Consider the following 19063-nt stretch of genomic DNA (forward strand, 5'->3'; position numbering starts at 1 on the left):
AAAGTAAGACTCAGGCAACCAGGTGCTTGGCTATTCTCTGTTTAATCAACTGCTACTTGTTGAGTGCCTACCATGTGCCCACCAGTGACCTTACTGTGGTATTGGCCCTCAAGGTCATTTGGATGATGGCCAGCAGTCCCTTCCTTCTCCTCCTGGAGTGTGGGGTCAGGACAGCCAAGCGCTTTGAAACCTATAATGGGTTGCTGCGAATACAAATTTCATCCTGAAGGAATTTGGCTGCCAGTTCTTCATGACGAAGGACTGTGTGTTTGGCATGCTGGCAAAAAGGTATATTAATCTTGGACATAATTTTATAAGGAAACAGAAATGCCTTCACTTACGCAGGCAGGGTCTTTCTACCTGTAGCCCGGTGACTGCACGGCTGCTTTAAGGTTCTGGATGACAGAATCAAAGGAACATTTCTCCATGGAGGAAGTCCACAGCAGTACAAGAATTACATTTCAGGTAGACAGAGGACAGTGAAAGATTGCACCAATTAACACCCGCATATCACCTCGGGGTTCCGGTTGATGTATTTGGAGAATGCCAGGCCAAAACAGTTGTGAAAACTCTCTGGAGGAAACGAGGACCATTTTCACTCTTGTACCCAATGAAGGACTGGGCAACTTATCAAGCTCCTTTCAGCGTGGGCTGCTGACGGCACCTTCGCATTTGCATACCCTGTGGAGCTCAAAAGGCAAACGTGCAGCAAGTCGCCACCTCCCGTCTGCCTCAGTTCAAGGAACTTCTGGGGTCCCTTCTCTGTGGGTTACAGCTGAACCTGGAGCCTCATGCTGCAGACAATGGGGAGAGGGGTGGGGACACTAAACATGCCGCCCGCCACATGGTGTGGAATAACCAGACTAATGAATGGCGAAGAGAAAGGGGTCGTTAAACCTTTTTTTTTTGAGTCAGAGTCTTACACTGTCGCCCCGGCTGGAGTGTGGTGGCACGCTCACAGCCACCCCCGCGTCAACCTGTTGGGCTCTGGTGATCCTTCCACCTCAGCCTTCCAAGTAGCTGGAACCACAGGCGCGCGCTACCACGCCTGACTAATTTTTGATTTATTGTAGAGACGAGGTCTTGCCAAATTGCCCGGGCTGGTCTTAAACCCTTGGGCTCAGGCAATCCACCCACCTCGGCCTCCCAAAGTGCTGGGATGACAGGTTGAGTCCCCGAACCCGGTCCGTTAAACCTTCTAAGATGAGCTCTACGAGGGCATGACGTGTCTATACGCACAGAAGCCCACAGAGCACCTCCCGAGTAGTTAGCACTCGGTGGTAACCTTTTAATGACCATTTGTGTCTATCCTGTGTTATAACGGATGTGCAATGAACACTTAGTGTGCGTCCGGCTCCTTATTTGCCGAGTGCTGGCTGCTTATCTCATGGATCTCTCCGGACAGCCTTTCAGGTTATGGCGATGCCCACCTCGCAGAGAGGGAGATCAAGACCAGGTAGGTTGAATAACTTGGCTGGGGTTTTCCGCTAGGTGGTGGGGCAGGGACTTGAGCCCAAGCAGTCTCACCCTAGCCTGTGCTTTTGAACCCTACCCTATGTCACCCCTGTGAATCTTTTTGTGGAGGTGTGGTAAATGAGTGCTCCCCATTGCTCCCTGCCCTCTGGTAGAGGCCACTGAAATCTCCACTCCTCTGCCCGGACCCTGAGCACAGCCACAAGACTGATCCCATGTTGCATACATAACTGATTTCTTTATTCTCCCATACAAAGCAGCAGGCTGGCTGGATCTTGGATTTGCAGTCATTCCCCACTAAACCATCCTTTAAGACCCAGCTGGGGTCCCAGCTCCTGCACGAAGCTGTCTCACTACCAGTCTTCACTGATCTCGCTTCTCCAAAAAAGTCCCACAGCACTCTCTGGGTTTCCCTATATCTCGTGTGGCACCCACGGCCCAGGACCGCTTCATGTTTTCATGTGGTGTAATCGATGCCCCACTTGGCCTCTAGAGATCCCCCTTATACTTCTCTGCATCCTTCACAATGCGGGACATACGGCCGGCGTTCAATCACTGCATATCTGATTAACTGGTTTTTTTTTGTTGTTTTGTTTTGTTTTTTTACAGAAGCAGATAGGAGACCAAGCCCAGATGGAAGTGGCCCAAGGGGAGGTCCCCAGCCTCTGGTTTCTCTGGAGCTTACCTTTTCTTTCATTTGCTGAATTTTCCCCATTACCTGGCCGGGAGAGAAAGGGGGAGAGTCAACCATAGCTGGGTGGGTGGTGGGGAAAGGGCGCTCTCTGGGGCTGGTCAGATACTATCTGTGTGTTTATAAGAACATCCACCGTGAAGTGTGGTCATCGCTCACTTTGGCCTGCAAGGCAAGCACTATGACAAGAGACTGAATCCTGCTGTCCACCCAGGCCTGGACGTCTCAGCGACCTAAACAGTAAGTGAGAACAGTCTTCTGGGGGGTGGCCAAGCCAGTCCTCTGCAGCCCATGTTCTTCCTTTTGTGAAAGGAGAGAGAACTTTAAATGAAGAAGACAGCATGAGTTGTTAAGACACGCAATCCCAAAGGGAGAGACAGGTGGAGCAGCCAACACAGGGAATTGGTGAGGGTGGGGTGAAAGGCGGGGCGAGGGCAGGAGACTCATCCATGGGAGGGGCCCGGCTGGCCGGCCGGGCCCAAGCAGCATCGCACACCTGCATAGATCGCCGAGTCCACGTGGGAGCCCAGACTCGGCCACAGCACCAGCCTCTCCCATCCACTGAGGGTAGAAGAGAAGAAGGGCAGGAAGGATGAGCGGAGAAGGAGAGAGAACGCGGCCCAAGAAACCCAGGGTGTCCCAGCACCTACGCCAGCGTCCTTGGCCGCACACGGTCCTGAGGAGGAAGCTGGGACCAGAGGCCCACCTCTTCTACGCGGAAGCGTCCGTAAGAAGGCCATAAAGAGATTGGAGGATCACTTTGTAACATTAATTTTTTTATTAAGAAGACAGATATTTTATAGTACTTCTTTTTTTTTCTTTTTTTTTTGTAAAAATGGTATACATGAACCAATACAAAATGCGAATGGGAACATGTGGATATGGAGTTTCTTACACTGTAACATTGTCCATGTACACCTTAAAAACAGAACTGGCCTAAAGGGAAAAATAAGACGTCGGTGTGACTAAAGAACAAGCTTATTTGGCATCAATTATACATCCTTCATTATTTTATATTCCTTTAAAAAACACAAAAAACAAGTTTGTTCTTTCTTCACTCTAAAAAAAGTGATCAACCTGTACAAAGTAATACTCAACAATACATTTCAAACAGTGCACTGTATACTTAAGAAAAAATACATAAACCAATATACAACTAAAATCCATAATTTCCTGTTTTTGCTTTGCTTTATTATTATTATTTTTTCCAATGTGTGGGGCCTACACTTTGCAATCTACCTGAGACGGAAAACACCAATCAAAACACATGAACCTGAGACATGTCAACATTGTAAGCCATAAAGTTACATCAGGAACACGGCACTACTGTACACTTTTCAAAACAGAAAGATGGGAGGTCCCAAAAATGAGACGCCAATTCCGTGAGCTATGGTAGTTCTTTGTTTTTTGTTTTTTTGTTTTTCTAAAAAGAACAACTGAAAAAAAAAACAAAACCCTTTCAACACATGCTAAATGGTTCTCACCCTTTGAGATGATTCGATTATGGTAAGAATGGGTGCTAAGGGCTCGGAATAGAGCCACACATTATAAAATTCATTGAAAAAGGGATGTTCATTGTGGCTTTTTGTCTTGGTTAAGTGCCTAGGGAATAGGAGAGGGGTAAACAAAATGCTGCTCGATAATGGATTTTCTTTTACATACCAGTCCGTTCCCAAAAGGCCCCCATATTGCAATGGTTCTATCAAAGGTTAAAATAAAGACAAGAAAAATAAACACGCTTTCAAAAAACAAAGAGTAGACACTTTTTTCCCCTTAAATAAATCAGCATAAGTTTTCCACATAATGTAACAATAGTAAAAATGCACCTTGCAAAATCCAAAATTACTCACTGAAAATGTTATATAATATATATTTATATATATATATATATAGATCTATCTTTTTTGATGCCATCTTTCCATAGGGACTGTGATTTGGAGTCTGGAGCCTTACCAAACATATGGTAAGAGTTTAAGTTTTTGTCCTTCAGGACTACTTCTAGATTTCCTAGGCGTTTCAGTGAAAATCCCCACATTTCTTTTCTTTTCTTTTTTTTTTTTTAAAGCCAATGGTAACTTGACTCTTCCACCTTCTCCCGAGGCTCCCCATCTAAGATATGTTCCAGGTAACTTATTTTAGTAGCTATGCACTATGGCTGCCATCATGCGAGGATCAGTAATTTTTTGGCAGATGGTTCTTAAGGCTGAGGAAAGAGGCCAAGGCTAGTGTATGAAAGGTAAAAAGATAAAAACACTCACATTTGAGTTTTGATTAAGTAACTGAAAATCCCTACATGCTGTTTTTCCACCTCTGTTCTGACCTTTCGAGAACTGAGAACGACAGCAGACCAGTGGGGGAACAATACCGGCCCTTCTTCTGAACCTCCTGCCTTTGTCAAGCCAAATCTGAAGGAATGAAAGTTTCACACGGATTCCAGTTGGAAATCCCAGCATGACAAATATCTGTAATATACAGTACATGCAGGCCACATCCTACTGTCTTCCTAACTAAGCACAAAGGAAAAAACAAAAAAACAAAAAACAAACCCTGTCCCATTCAGTCATTTGCACAACACACGGACTCGCTTTTTTCCTACAAATTAGTGAGAAGTAAGGCCAATTGGGAAAGGTGGATGGAATCATTTGGAACAGAAATAACCAGAGCAGAACTATCTTTCCCCCCTCCCTACTTCCCCTCCTGTGGCAACTCAAATTTGTCCACTTATATAAAAGGAACAGACCTCACCTGTCGGGTCTGTTTAGGGCATGGAAAAAGGAGGATCCTTCCCACCCCAAACCTTTCTGGACAGCGTGGGGTATCTATGCTGAGCCGTCTACAGACACAGAATTAAAGACAGATTCAATCTCATTGTGACACACCTCACTTGCAGATAACCCTGTACAGTAATGTAGTTCCACAGCAAACAGAACATTTTCTGAATCACAGTCTAATTTTCTAGTCTTCACTGCTCTAAGTATTTGAAACATGGGCAGCAGCAAAGAGTTTTCATTGTTTGTTCACCCAAATCTTTACGACAACAGAGAAGAATGCATTATGGATACACTAAATTCTGAACTATGAAATCTAAACTGTGCTGGTTCTCCTTTTATGAAACTGAATTTTGAACACAAAGCAGTTACCACAAAAATAAACAACAGAAAGTAACAACAATAACAAAAAAGGGGAGGAAACGAGTCTAAGGAATCCCAGCAGGCAAATTCCAAAACGGGAGATTTTGGGGAAAAAAAAAAAAGTCCCAAATTGGGGGGTGGGGTGGAGGGCAAAAATAAATGCTCACAAAGGGGGAGGGTGGGAGAAAAAAGGAACACAACAAACAAAAAACAAGGCACAGAATTTTCTGCAGTCTACTGAAACTAAATCCAAGTAGCCAAGTTTGACTTGGTAGGAAGAAATAAAAATTTAAACAAACAAACAAGCAAACAAACAAACGAAAAAGAGGTGTCAAACAGCAGAGTGTACTTTTCAAAGAACATTGTTTCTTTTTTTAACACAGCAAATCCCAAGCCTTCCCAGTCTCACACCTTTCCACCCATTCGTAAAAAAAACACACGAATTTTCGCGAGTTCCAATATCACTGTCTCTTTATCATCTAAATAGGGCCAGTTGGACACCTCCTTGAAACAAAAAGGCTGCTCTAGATGAAGTACTCTTTCTTTTCTTCAGAGTTGTTCTGTCCTCCTTCTGCATTGATTATAGCTGTGTCTGCGTCTGCTGCGTCATCGGCTCCTTTGGCTTCATGAGTGAAGTATGTACCTGAAAGATGAAGGGGTAAAGCACCGTGACTGTCTGCTGGCCTCTGTGCACAGTGGTACAGAGATGGCAACTTGCTTTATGGCCATCATCAGCCGAAGTGGTGGGCAGGCAGCAGAGGGGAAAAAGCGATTGGAAGGAGAGAGCGGGGTGGGTGAGACAAATGGGGATCCGGGGGTTCCAAAGGCACCACTCCAACTGAACCGCTGCGATATAATTCAGCAAATGAGACATTAGAGCCGTGATTATGACCAGAGGATGTCAGCAGAGGAAGACGTGCGTGGGAGCTAAAAACGCAGAAAGCTGGAGAGCTGCTGACTAGCGTGTAAACAGGAAACACCAAGGACCAGTGACCAGATATGGGCACGCACGTGGTTAAAGACCAAAGCAAGGAAGAGCAATTAGCCAATAAATGAATTAGGGCCCTGACGATGCTTCTGGCGTCATTTCGGATCGTGTGTCTGAACCACAGTCCCCTGTCCACAGTCAGAACGTGCGGGGCACGTGCGCACGTCTGTTGGATGTTCCTGTGTCTTCCGTTTCAGGGGTGGGGCTTCAGACTGAGAAGCCGTTTGACAGAATAACGCCGGAATCAAGGCTGGGGAATCTGCCTTTGTGAGCATGTGATTCTCTCTTGTCACGTTAACTCTAGGCCGGACCCGGATTCATGGATTTGCTAATTGGCACAGCCACTTTATAATGACAATAGACAGACGTTACAAAGTTGGTGACGGTCTTGTCACCAAATCCCAACAGCTTACATGGAGAAAGACAAGGACTGCACCTCGGTAGGGGATACAGGAAGAACTTAAACCGCCTGCCAGAATCAGACAACCCTCCTCCCGCCATAGACTGTATTCCTGAAGATTCCTCTGTTTACAAAGGCTGAAACATTTGCTATATGTTCAGGTTTTAAACGTGTCAATCTGAGAAAGCAAGCGGTCAGATGCTCCCCTGTGTCCCTTTTCTGTCTGGAGAGTGTCGCGCATGCTCTCTTTTCCTGGCCCTCCACAGGTGCTGCTCGGACTCTGCCCTGCTCTCTGGCCTTTCTTCCTGCCTCTGTTCAGTTAGACACCAAGAGGTTGGGAGTTCTTGGCCAAACTGACTGCCTCCTGAGTGTGGGCAGAGGGCGGTACGGACAGCTGTGAGTGTCCCTGCTGTGTCTTTGCGTCCTAAAGGTGCTTAGTTAAGTAACTTGGACCTCCACCACTGTGCTCAAGGAATCTTTCCCCGAACCCAAGTTTGACAATCAAGCAGTATGCAAGCGCCTAGAAAACCCTGTGAGCTCACTGCACGGTGCTTGAGAAAAATAACTGAGAAAAACAAGGGCCGACAGAGGAAAGGAAGAATAAATTACCAAGAGGGGAGACGAGAAGCAGAGCAGCATGGGGCAGAAAGGAGGAGCGTTGGAAAAGATGATTGCCCATCCAGACTGCACAGTTCGTAAGTGTGATGATTAATGGCAATTTAAATCAATTGCACTGATAATTTTAAAAATACATATGCATGTGGCTTTGGAAGCAAAGGAGCCGCTTTAACCTGGGCACACCGAACCAAGGGATCCTCTAGTCCCTGTGACCAGCTTACCCAGAGTTCAGGGCCAGGGACCAGGGCTAGTTCCTCTGCCTCCCAGAAAACAGCAGGTAGTGGACATGCATTTGCCATGATTATCCTTTGGGGGTTCAGGCCATGCCTCGCCCACCAGCCCCTACTTCATCTTTTTTACTCTATCCCCAGGGACGGATGGCAGAATAACGACCCTACAAAGCTTGATATTTAGAGAAAATCCAAATCAAGGAGGCTACTCATCAACTCCCAGAGTCCTAGTCAGCAGCTGGTACGATTTTTTTTTCTCTCTCTCCCAGTTTTAGGAATCAGAGAGGCTGTGTGGTCACCTAAACCAAACTGCCTAACTAAGACAGCCTTGCGATGTCCCCACGTGCAGAAGCTGTGGTGCCATGTGGCTCCTGCCTGCCGGAGCGCCTTGCTTACCTTTATGTCTGGCAAAATAGCGCCCCAAAATGATGAGCAGGCACAGCATGGCGAACACCACCACCGCCACGACCCCGCCAATCACGGCATGGTCCACCGCCCTTATGGAGCCTTCTTCGCCTGCTCGGGAATCTGTTGAAATCAGAAGAGGAACAGGGATGTAGAGATTATTACAAGACACCAGAAGCCCTGGCGGACACTGCCTCCAGGGTCAGAAGGTCGCCTTCTTTTTTAATGGAGGAGTCAGAGAGAACAATCGAGATGGATCAAGTGACACTGAGGGAACAGACTGACCTGTCCAGTGCTGAATTGATCTGTTCTCCCCACAAGGCAGTTTCATTATGAGCCGCACAAGAGAGCTAATGCATGTGGAACAAGCTTTGGGAGGCGGGGAGGGAAGAGACGGAGTCTGTCTGGTCCTGACCTGGTCTTAGCGATCACTCTGTCTGTACCCAGTAGCAGAGCCTAATTAAGGAGGCCGCCCTCAGGATGGAAAGGTGCTCTGGATGACACCTTTAGGCAACAGCAGGAACTGTGGAGAGGAGGCTAGAGCATCGTTCTACGCAGGCCCAGTGACTCATATTCCCTGACCGGTATACGCGAAGCAAAAGTAAGGTGCTCAAAAGCCGTAGCTGCCTAGAGATAAAACAAGGATTATTGAACTAAAGACAAATGGCAGGCCTGCTACGTTTAGGATGTATGAGGGAGTAAGCCTCAATTTAAAACCTAAAAACCTATTTCAAAAAAGACAGCAAGGAATAATTGTCCATTGCCACAGACGGTTTTTATTTTATTTATTTAACACCTCACGAAGCAATTAATTTTCCTTTATAAGCATCACTCCCTCAGGATGTCTTCTTCCGACGGAGGAATGACACGTTTGGCTGGGGAACAACTCCAGAATGAACCCAGAATGAGCTATGGCGATGCAGAATGGATGTATGGCAGTGTAAACAATTTTAATTTAGGAATGTGGCTACATCACCCCTTGCTGAAATCCTAATGGCATCCGAGATTTATAATGTAGTAAAAAACAATTATTCTCCCGTTGATTAATACATTAACATTTTGGAGTGGAAGCTAAACCATTGTCTTTTTTTTTATTGAGTCAAGTACGACACCTCCATTAAAATGATTTACTAGCTGTACCTTACAATTTAAGCACAGCAGCAACAGAAACGGTAAAAATCTTTTAACTTTACATGATTTGTGAAGTCATATGTGAAGGATTTACCATTTAAATCTTTCAGTACAAGAAGCACATGGCCTATAAATCTGTCCCCCTTGCAGTGGCTGGACGCCTAAGAGAAATGCATTTCACCAGGAAGACTGAGAGTGCAAATTCAAGTCAATTTTTAAGAAAGATTTATCTCTGTCTCTCTCCAAAGAACAGAGCAAATCTCTGAAGCCTCCACCTCTAATAATATTTGAAGTTTATCGATCAAGTGTACAGATCCGTGACAGCTAAAGGTAATGGTGCTCTTTTGAGCCGAAACCTGATACAACGCTTTCAGCAGGAGGGCATGATTTACACTTTCTATCGATATTTCCAATTCTGCTCTGAGATTAAGTACTGAAGGATGTGGGGAAATAACTCGTGACTGAGGGTTCCATGAAAAGTGCTTTAATTAAAAGGGTTTAAATTTTAAAATGGAGTATTTAGAGTGTTTCATTAAGTTATCTTTGAAAGGACTACAGAAAACCCAAAAACCCAAACCCAAACAGAAATGCCAAATCAGAGGCAGCAGCAGGTCGTCCAGGACAACAGGATGATGGGAGTTTAATTGGAGAAGGGAGCTGGGTGGGAGGCAGAGTGCACCGCAGCCAATTAGCCCGCTCCGAGACCAGCGGGCCCCTCCAGCAACGTGTCTAATAAGCTCAACTTGAAACGCGGGGAGGGAAGTCTCCTTCCTCAGCCAAAAGTGTTGCCGATCACAGAGGCCACAGCCTCCATTGTCTTGAAAGTCATTCCAACAAGGCAGAACTCGGACACGGGAACTTTCTTTTTTCCTTTTAGAGACAACAGCGCTCCCTTGGGGTGCCTCTGGACACGGGGTGTCACGGGAGAGTGCTTGACACACCGCAGACTCTCGCCTCAACTGCACAAATTCAAAATTGCTCATGGGGGACAAAAGTAACGGGCAAGCCAGCAAGTTGTGTTTTCCTTAGGGAGCTGTCAAAATAGGGGATTTTGTGGAAATGAGAATTAACTCATCACCAATTGCCATGAGCTTCAGATCTATTAAAGTTTGTTTGTCTTTCGGTGAACTCCTTATGTCTTAAAATTGGGGAGGGAGAAGTGACACTGGATATTGAGAAGAGGGAAAAGTTGAGTACAAAAGAGGTGAGGAGAAGTCTGAGAACAGAGAAAGCTCTGAGAAGCTGTCCCAGGCACAGTTCTAACCCATTTGGGGAAGACACACTCTTGTTCACTCTTAAGACTGCCTCCTCCATGCCTAGGCACAGGAACATTCAAAAGCCTAAGAAGAAGAAGAGGAAGAGGAAGAAGAAGAAGAAAAAGAGGAGGAATAAGGAGACAGACAGACACTCTGACAAAGAAAAACAAAAACTTTCCCCAAACAAGCCTCACAGGGCATGTTTTTGTGAGATTCATTTCTTGAGCCAAAATTATTCATTTGACTTTTGTTCCCCATGAACTGAGCTACATACACGCGGTGTTATTTTCCCCTGCACTTTGCCCAAATTAGTACTTTGGTTCTAGCTAGCTTCCCCACCCTCAAGGACATACATATTTTACAGATACTTATTTATAAGGGTAATCTCTCCAGCTATCTTCTGATACTCACTTTGATCAGAAAGTTTACTACCACCAGTTAATCACCGAGACATTTCTCCTGCCTTCAATTACTGCAGACGGACACAGAAGGTAACTGATGTTTAATTTACAGGGAACACTGCCTGTTATGAGCTCCTCGCCGCCTCCTCCCACCCCCACTCCCACCTCCCGGGTTACTGTGGGGGGTATCAGTAGAGCTGTGCCCGTTCACCCCAGGCACCTGTCCTGGCTCGGCCTTTCCTATGAAGAGCAGTGCTGTTTCCAGATGCATCTCACCTTCCTTTTGTTTCCACATGGAGGGTGGGTGGGTGAGAGAGGGCTCATGGCACTACTGATTGGCTCAAGGTAACTGACGGGGCGAAAGCTGGCTACCTACTACTGGTGAGAACTGCCCGCAACTGCAGGTTGGTGTCCCAGTCATAACCAGAAGCAGTAGTGCAGACGGGCTCTGGCTAAGAGTCGGATGAAAACTAGAAACTGAAGGGGAGAGCAACCACCAAAAGGAGCGTGGCTCCGACAAAGTCGCTGGGCTGCTCCTGGTCCATGCACAAGGCAAGAACTCTGACCAGCCCCTGAGATTTACTTCTAAGTGGAAAAGCTATGGCTTCCACCATCGCTCAATCTTGTTCCCTCTTTCATTTGGGTCCCATGAGGGCTGGCTTTCCTGGGGACATCCGCTCACTTTCTGAGCAGGGCAGACAAGAAAACCAGAGGCAGAGTCTACAGCTCTCCCCAGCTTCTCCACTGACAAATAAAATAATCATGCCCGATTCTCAGACAGATGGACATCTCTTCGGTTTACAGAGTCCTGTTTTCTTGTTCCCCAAGAGGCTCCAAGTGTTCCTCTTACCTAGTTACAGGGGTGAGAGTGTTTCTATTCTGAGACTAAGCTCTACCCCATCTTCCTGAGATGTAAAGCTTGCTTGGTGTATGGTGATAGTGTAAGGTTATTCCAGCCTCGAAGAACCAAGCATGCTTGTATAACACGGTCCAACTGAAGCTAAGAATCTCATCCAAATCATTTCACCTGTGACCTCGAGCGAATTAGGCATAGTCGCGGAGTGATTCTGACTTGTAGCTGCACACGCTCAAGGCTGGGGGGTGTTCTGACAGCTCACAGTTGTGATACAACCCTTCTTGCCCGTCCTGTCCTATCCTCCAGCCACTTCTATGGCTCTAAGTGTGACAGATAAATCATGAGCTGTTTAGTATTCGCAAGTTAGCTTTTCTTTTGGCAAAAGAAGCTGAAATGACTTGGCTCCAGGTGAGATTTACAAGCTGCTTGCAGAATGTTAAGTTGCCTACTACTGCTTGGGTCACAGTTTCAACCACCCTAGGCTCGCTTTGGCGTCTTAGAAACTGCAGGACAGAAATGTCTCAAAGAAACTCCCAAGAGTGATGCCTCCAACTGTTCAGATTTCTTTACCTTGGGCCAGTTGACCCGGCCTGATCCATTACTTATGGACAGAATGCGGTGGGGGCGGGGGGACTTCTGAAGGCACTTGTTTCCTGGGGCCTGACGAGAAACGTGATTGCTGGTGGAACATTTGTCCCTTTCCACCTCCCTCTAGGGCACTCCTTCTCTGCTTGCTTTCACTCCTCAAACTATTTGCCAGAGTCATCCTAAATGCCGCGATCTGGCAGCCATGCTGCCTATGTTAAACAGGGTTCTGCAAGAGATCCTGGTTTCTATGGCTACTTTACCACCTGGCATAGGATGTGTAACATAAACCGCCATGCAAATGCCATAATCATGGATCTGGGATAAGCCCAGGAAGCTCTGCAGCCAAGGCAGGAATCCATGGATAACCGGGGAATGGCCAGTGTATCCTAGATAAGCTCCCGGCAATAGGAATTTGGCAGGGGGACTCACTGAGCAGAACCCTTACTGCAACGGCCGCCTGCCCACCCTGAAGCCCAGAGCTGCAGTCTCAGGTGAGCTTTTTTTGCCAAAAGGACATCAAGTTTTTTTTTTTTTAAACCACTGATGAGGTGAAGTGTGACACAATAATATACAATAAAATATGCAGTACGAAGTATGACAGCCACACTGCATTGGCTTACCCTCACGTCTCAAACATCCCTGGATCAGGCTTTAAGCCACATTTAGCAACTCGGGGAGAGCTAGACACTCTCCTTAAATGCACACATTCACTATTTCATAGATTATAAGCTATCTTAGGCCTCATCTTAATTTTCTTTCCTTTTTTTTTTTTTTTGAGTTGGAGTCTCACTCTGTCATCCAGACTGGAGTGCAGTGGCCGCTCCCAGCCACCACAGCCTCGCCTGCTGCTCCGGCAATCCTTCCACCTCAGCCTTCCGAGTAGCTGGAATTACAGGCATGCGCTACCACGCCCGGCTGATTTTTTGATTTATTGTAGAGATGAGTTCTCGCTGCCCAGGCGGATCTCGAACCCGCGGGCTCAGGCAATCCACTCATCTCAGCCTCCCAAAGGCGCCGGATGACAGGCTGAGCCACAGAGCCCGGTTTAGGCCTCATCTTAAAAACATGGGGAGGTTCTAATGACACGAGTCTTTCTAGACATGGGCCCTCCTACTTCTTTTTGTTTTTTTGGTTTTTTTTGAGTTGGAGTCTCACTCTGTCATCCAGGCCTGACCCTCTGGGCTCAGGCTATCCTTTCGCCTCAGCCTTCCAACTAGCTGGAACTACAGGCACGCGCCACCATGCTTGGCTCATTTTTTGATTTATTGTAGAGATGAGGTCTTGCCAAGTTGCCCAGGCTAGTCTCAAACCCGTGGACTCAGGCAGTCCTCTCAGTTCGGCCTCCCAAAGTGCTGGGACTACAGGCTTGAGCCACCGTGCCTGGCCAGGTCCTCCTAATTCTATTGGTTGGTCAATTTGGATGCTCAACTTTCTGCACTTCCCCCGTTGGGGGAATGATTGGAGAAAGAGTTTGAATTGTGGGTTGACTTTTTGCAGCAGTTTTGTCACTTGGTTCTGTTTTAGTTTCCTTTCTGCTTCCTGGAGTCAGATCTTGCAGGACAAGTCAGTTTAATTTTTTTTTTTTTTTTTTGAGTCAGATTCTTACTCTGTCACCCAGACTGGAATGCAGTGGCATGCTCACGGCCACTGCAGCCTCGACCTGCTGGACTCAGGCTATCCTTCTGCCTCAGCCTTCCAAGTAGCTGGAACTACAGGCGCATGCCACCACGCCCAGCTAATTTTTTTTTTTTAATTTATTTTAGAGACGAGGTCTTGCCATATTGCCCAGGATGGTCTCGAACCTGTGGGCTGCTCAGTCAACACTCTTGCCTCGGTCTCCCAAAGTACTGAGATTACAGGCATGAGCCACTGCGCCCAGCAAGTCAGTTTAATTAAAAACTCTCGGAAGTGGTGTTTATAGTGGAAATGCTGCCTCCAGCTTCCTAGGGTTGTAGGGATTAGGCTATCTCAGAGAAAGCTTAGTGACTGTGATGTCATTTGTTATTCCTTGCTAGGAAGAAAGAAAAAGACAGCTAGCTGATTTTCCAAATCTGAAGCAAAACCACAATCTGACCCCAGTTGGAGGAGGGGAAGCACCCCAAACCAAAACATACAATACAAGGAAACCTGGCACCATCTGAAAAATATAGCTACTCATTCTCATCACCTATTGTAGCTCCCGTCTGTGGCAACAAAAATAAGTGTGCATTTTAAAAAGCACAACTTTATTACTGAAGAGGAACAAACGGAATGGCATGCGCTGACAAAATGCCACATTATTTGCTAATCCTAATATGTTATTCTTCTTTAAGATTTGCTTTTCTCAGCACCAATTCAATTATAGATGCTACAAATCCTTCTGACATTTAATTCCCTCTTGTCAGAGAGTAGTAAATGTATACAGTACATGCACAGCTTTCCCATTAAGATGTTAATATATATTGTAGCGCACTAGCCTCTGTGCAGCATAACCTTCCTTTTCTGTCTTCTTAGGCAGTGGAAGAGAAGGAATAAATGTAGAGTAAGAAAATCATGAAGACTCCCACATAACGTCCCAGGCATCTAGCGCTACACACCAGCTGCATTGAATTCTAGCAATGTAATCAAACGCAGCTACGCCTACATTTCAAAGGAACTAGGTTAAGCTACTTAAAGGAAAACTGCAGTGATCATCCTCATCGGCTGCCTGGAGCTCAGTATGTGTTCATTTAAATTAGAAGTAGCGCATATCCAGATTTTGGCCATCTATCGTCACTACTCAGAGATCAGGACTCAGGGTTGTCTTAGACTGTTCCTGGCTGTGTCCCCATCCAGAAAACACGGACAGGGGATGAGTTAGGAGCTTACCTCCCGCTTGGCCCACTGGGAAGGGCCCTGGACTTCCCATCTGGGATAGAAGTTGAGTTTCGTGACCTTTCTCAATGACTTCAGGCAGGCCAATCAGGCACCCTGAGCCATGCTGCACACATATACTTTACAGGGTTGCTTTTGAGAGGCCAATGTGTTGCTGACAATGAAAGTGCCGATCTGGCTCAGGGCTTGGCATGTCATAGGGACTCAATAAGCATTTACCAAATTTAAATCTGCTCTATTAAAGCCTAAGGAGGGCTTTATTCCAGTTCTTATCGCCAACCCAAGGCAATAATGATCAGTTCCTTAGGGGAAACCGTTGTGCAGTGTCCACACATGGTAAGAAGCCCAATAAAGACTTGTTGAGTGCAAGGCACCAAGTTCTTTCCTTTCATTGACAAACAGTGTCACTCACGGCCTAGTGTCTCCTATGGAGGTCAAGACTGTGGGCCTGGCATCTGAAGGCTATCTAATTCAAATTATGACTCAGTTGTGCCATTTGTATATCAAGATATTAAATCCTATTGTCAGATAAAAATGAGAACAAGTTTTTTTTTAGTGTGAATTTTTCTCCCTTCTCAAGTTACTTAATTGGGTTAAGTAACAGCGGCAATAACTTGCACGGACAGGATGTGAATCCTCCCAAAGCACTTAGCATCACCAGAGAGACCAACAGCCATGCTTCTGAGTCCACCCTTTTAATCTCATAATAGTATGGATTTAGAAATGTGATTGCCTTTTTCGTTTTAGGCAAATGGAAGGCACCGGGGATGACACCAGAGTTTTCCTTAAAGGAGTATACACCTAATAGAGAGGACAGAGTTGTCAAGTATTTCTAAACATACATTTCCCACTAGAATATCTCTCTGGAGAAAGATGCTTCAGTGGACCTCAGGCATTTGGGGGTGTGAGGAGGATGGATTAATGAATATGGTGAAGTCACCCCAAAGCAGTGTCCAACCTGTAGAACTGGAATTCACACTTTGCATTGTGGCCTGCCAACTTTTTTAGTTTGGAAGAAAAGTTCCTATGGGATGATCTCCTTCCTCCCCATGGTGGAAGCAGGAGCATGTTGGATTATGAGAAAGATCAGCAATGTGATGAAGCTTAAACTTGCATTGCAGGAGAGTCATAGACAAACGAGATGGACCCAATACGATTTTTTCACTCTACTGCCTTGTACCAAACGAAATCTGAAAAGCATGGAATTCGCATGGTTTAACCTTTCCCAACCCATCACTTTCCCATGGCATCTCGGGATGAACCATCTTGGGGGAAACTGATCCCAAAATTCAGGGGAATCAATGGGACAACAGCACTGAAGTACCAGAACAGAGTTTAGGTCCTTCTTTGAAGGAAAAAGAGCTTGATCTTATTGACAGAAAACTCTTTCCAGGTTAGTCAGCACATTGTTCTATGCCTGAGGGGCTTCGGAGAACCTGACTTTTCCCTCTTCATTCTCTGGATGCACACACCGAATTGAAAAGGGTCAAGAGGGTTACCAAGACCCCAGAGCAAAGGAAGCTGTGGATTTCACAGGGGGAAGGATGGCCACGCCAAACCAAAGTCTTCTGTTTCCTCTGGAGGCAGGAAGATCCATGTTCTAATGCTGGCTGTCTCTTAAGCAGATCACTTAACCCCTTGGGCCCTAGCTTTCTCATTTTATAAACAGAGACAAACAATCGTTTCTTAACAATCTCACAGGATTGTTGTGAACATCTTCCCGTGGCTGGCCCACTTTCATCCATCAGGTCTTCTTGTCCCAGTGGACCTCACTGGTGAGCTTTTCTAATCCAGCCTCCACCTACTTCCAGTGTTCACTTTATCCAGTTTAATCTCTTCACAGCATGTGTTACTGTCTGGAACTAACTTGTGTTTTGAGTCTGTCTCCCCCACAAGCGTGTCATCTTATAAGAGTGGGGGCCTGGTATGTGAAGTTCACGGCAGCACCAGTTCCTGTTTGGTCTTGTTCACTTCTGTGTCCCTGGTGCTTAGCTCAGAGCCCAGCACAAGGATCTCAATTTTGTTGAATGAATAAAGATCAGATGAGATAGTATGTGTGAAAGTTATAAAGTGTGATAGAGATACAGGCTAAAACATACCACACTTTAGATTTAAGGGCCATACCTTAAAAGCATCTACTCAGCCCTTCTGTTTTTGAATATTTTATTTATTATCATTATTGTTACTAGTCTATCAAAAGAATGAGATAGGCTGTTTGCCACGTCTGGATCATATTTACGGGGGAGGTAGGGGGGGTAGTAATAAGGAAAGAATCCCCTGCCCCAACATGTTATGCTTATGTTACTCACACATATTTCAAGCAAGTTCAGCAGGACTTAAGATACTCCCAGTAGCTACACGGCCATATATTCCACCCCAGGACTGATAATCTGGATCAAAAGGTCTTTAAGTGCTTCTACTATCTAAATTTAGATACATCTTGAACCCATGTTTCTTGTGTAACCCATTTAGGGGACTATAGCTGGCTCACTTGGGTTCCTCTCTAACACCTGGGCAAGGGTTAGCATCGCCGTGTAGAATTTATGTTCCACCTATACTTTTTCATGGATTGTAAGGGAGATGTAGGATTTTTCCAGATCACTTCCTCATTTGTAGGGCAACTTGAAAACACATTTTGGGGAATCATGACAGCAGTGGAATTTCTTGTCAATGTCTTTGCTTCAAAAACAGGAGACTGATGGATTGCTTCGATTGTGCTGGAGGGCCACTTCCTGGCACTCTATGTGTCTACCACCTCACTCTATTATACAGCTCCCCAAGGTCCCTCCACTGCTGAAGAGGGGGAGGCAGTTGGAAACACTGTTAAAAAGTTTTAAAATAAAATAGAAGGATAAATATGCTTAAGACCCTTCTATTCCACACGGGTGGCAATAACCACCAGCTGTCACCAGGAAATAGCAGATGTAATTGATAAAACAATTCATAACTCTGGTGAGTCCATCATCAATAAAGTTAACACCCAAAAAGTAAATGAAAAGGTTCAAAGTAGAACTGGATAAGCTCCCTAGGCCTGCCAATAATTAAATCACTGAACTACACACAAGCATAATTTTTTTATGCAGATTAAAGAGGAAGATCAGCTGGGCGACCTGCTTTGCTGGGTAAGGACGGAGCACCATATGTTGCCTATGAAACTGTCATGAACTGAGATAGCCCTGGTGAAGGCAAGGGAGGGGGCCAAAGGAGGCAAGTAGAAGACAGACCATCGTTATTTGGAAGGATATTCAGGATATTCCATTTATCCATAATAGGGAAGGGATTAAATTTCTACCCCGGTGCAGCGGGGATGGATGATAATATTATTCATTACCACAGTTTAGCATTAAATGTGCAACACCTACTCTAATTTATTGATGGACTGTTTAAGACAGGTGTTAACCTGTTTGTCTTGTATTATAATTGAATTCAGTCTCTAGGCTACAGAAATTTGAGAAGTTCATTCTTTCTCAATCAATATGCTCCCCTTCAGTGACCCATTTCAAGACAGCTTCATAAAAAATAATGTATTTTGTTTTAATAAATTTAAACACTATGACAGCTGCTCAATTTTTATTGGTTGTTTTTTTTTTTCCCTTCAGATGTCTCTTTGCTGCCGAGGGAAGCCAAGCTCACAATCAATAGTAATTGATTAATCAGCATCCCCTTTGAACAAAGGTGCTAATCAGTTTTTGATTAGTTCATCAAACCAGAAGCAAAGGCAGCCTGGCCCCAGCCACATAGTTCATCAGTGTTCTACATGACTTACGGCTCTTGAGAAGTGTATGACTGCAGTGTTCCTGGAGGGAGTGGGGGAGGGGACAACATAATTATTAATTTAACTGAATTATTATGAACACAAACATTTGTTGGTTTATTGCTCTTGACTTGGGTGATTGATAGAACTGCAGCGGGGACCCATCTGACATGGTGCAGTGCTGAGACCCAGAGTATTCCTAACTGATGATGTTGGCAGAGGGGGTGGATGGCCGATTTAGTCACCTTTTCCTAAAGGGTAGAAAAGTTACTTTTTTTTTTTTTTTTT

At 45.4% G+C, this 19063-nt stretch overlaps 1 protein-coding gene across 1 annotated transcript in view; it reads right to left on the bottom strand.

Annotated features, from left to right (window-relative positions):
• Positions 1–2927: 2927 nt before the first annotated feature.
• The window catches only part of CADM1 (cell adhesion molecule 1), an 88547-nt gene continuing 72411 nt past the window's right edge, over positions 2928–19063 (bottom strand). Inside the window, exons 12-13 of the mRNA XM_021712348.1 lie at positions 7928–8059; positions 2928–5938 (exon numbers count right to left, since the gene is read on the bottom strand). Coding sequence (XP_021568023.1) covers positions 5820–5938; positions 7928–8059 — 251 coding nt within the window. The 3' untranslated portion in view covers positions 2928–5819. The remainder of the gene's footprint in view (positions 5939–7927; positions 8060–19063) is intronic.

The sequence above is a fragment of the Carlito syrichta genome, unplaced genomic scaffold (assembly GCF_000164805.1).
Source record: "Carlito syrichta isolate Samal-C Ts95f unplaced genomic scaffold, Tarsius_syrichta-2.0.1 Scaffold303197, whole genome shotgun sequence".
Lineage (NCBI taxonomy): Eukaryota > Metazoa > Chordata > Mammalia > Primates > Tarsiidae > Carlito > Carlito syrichta.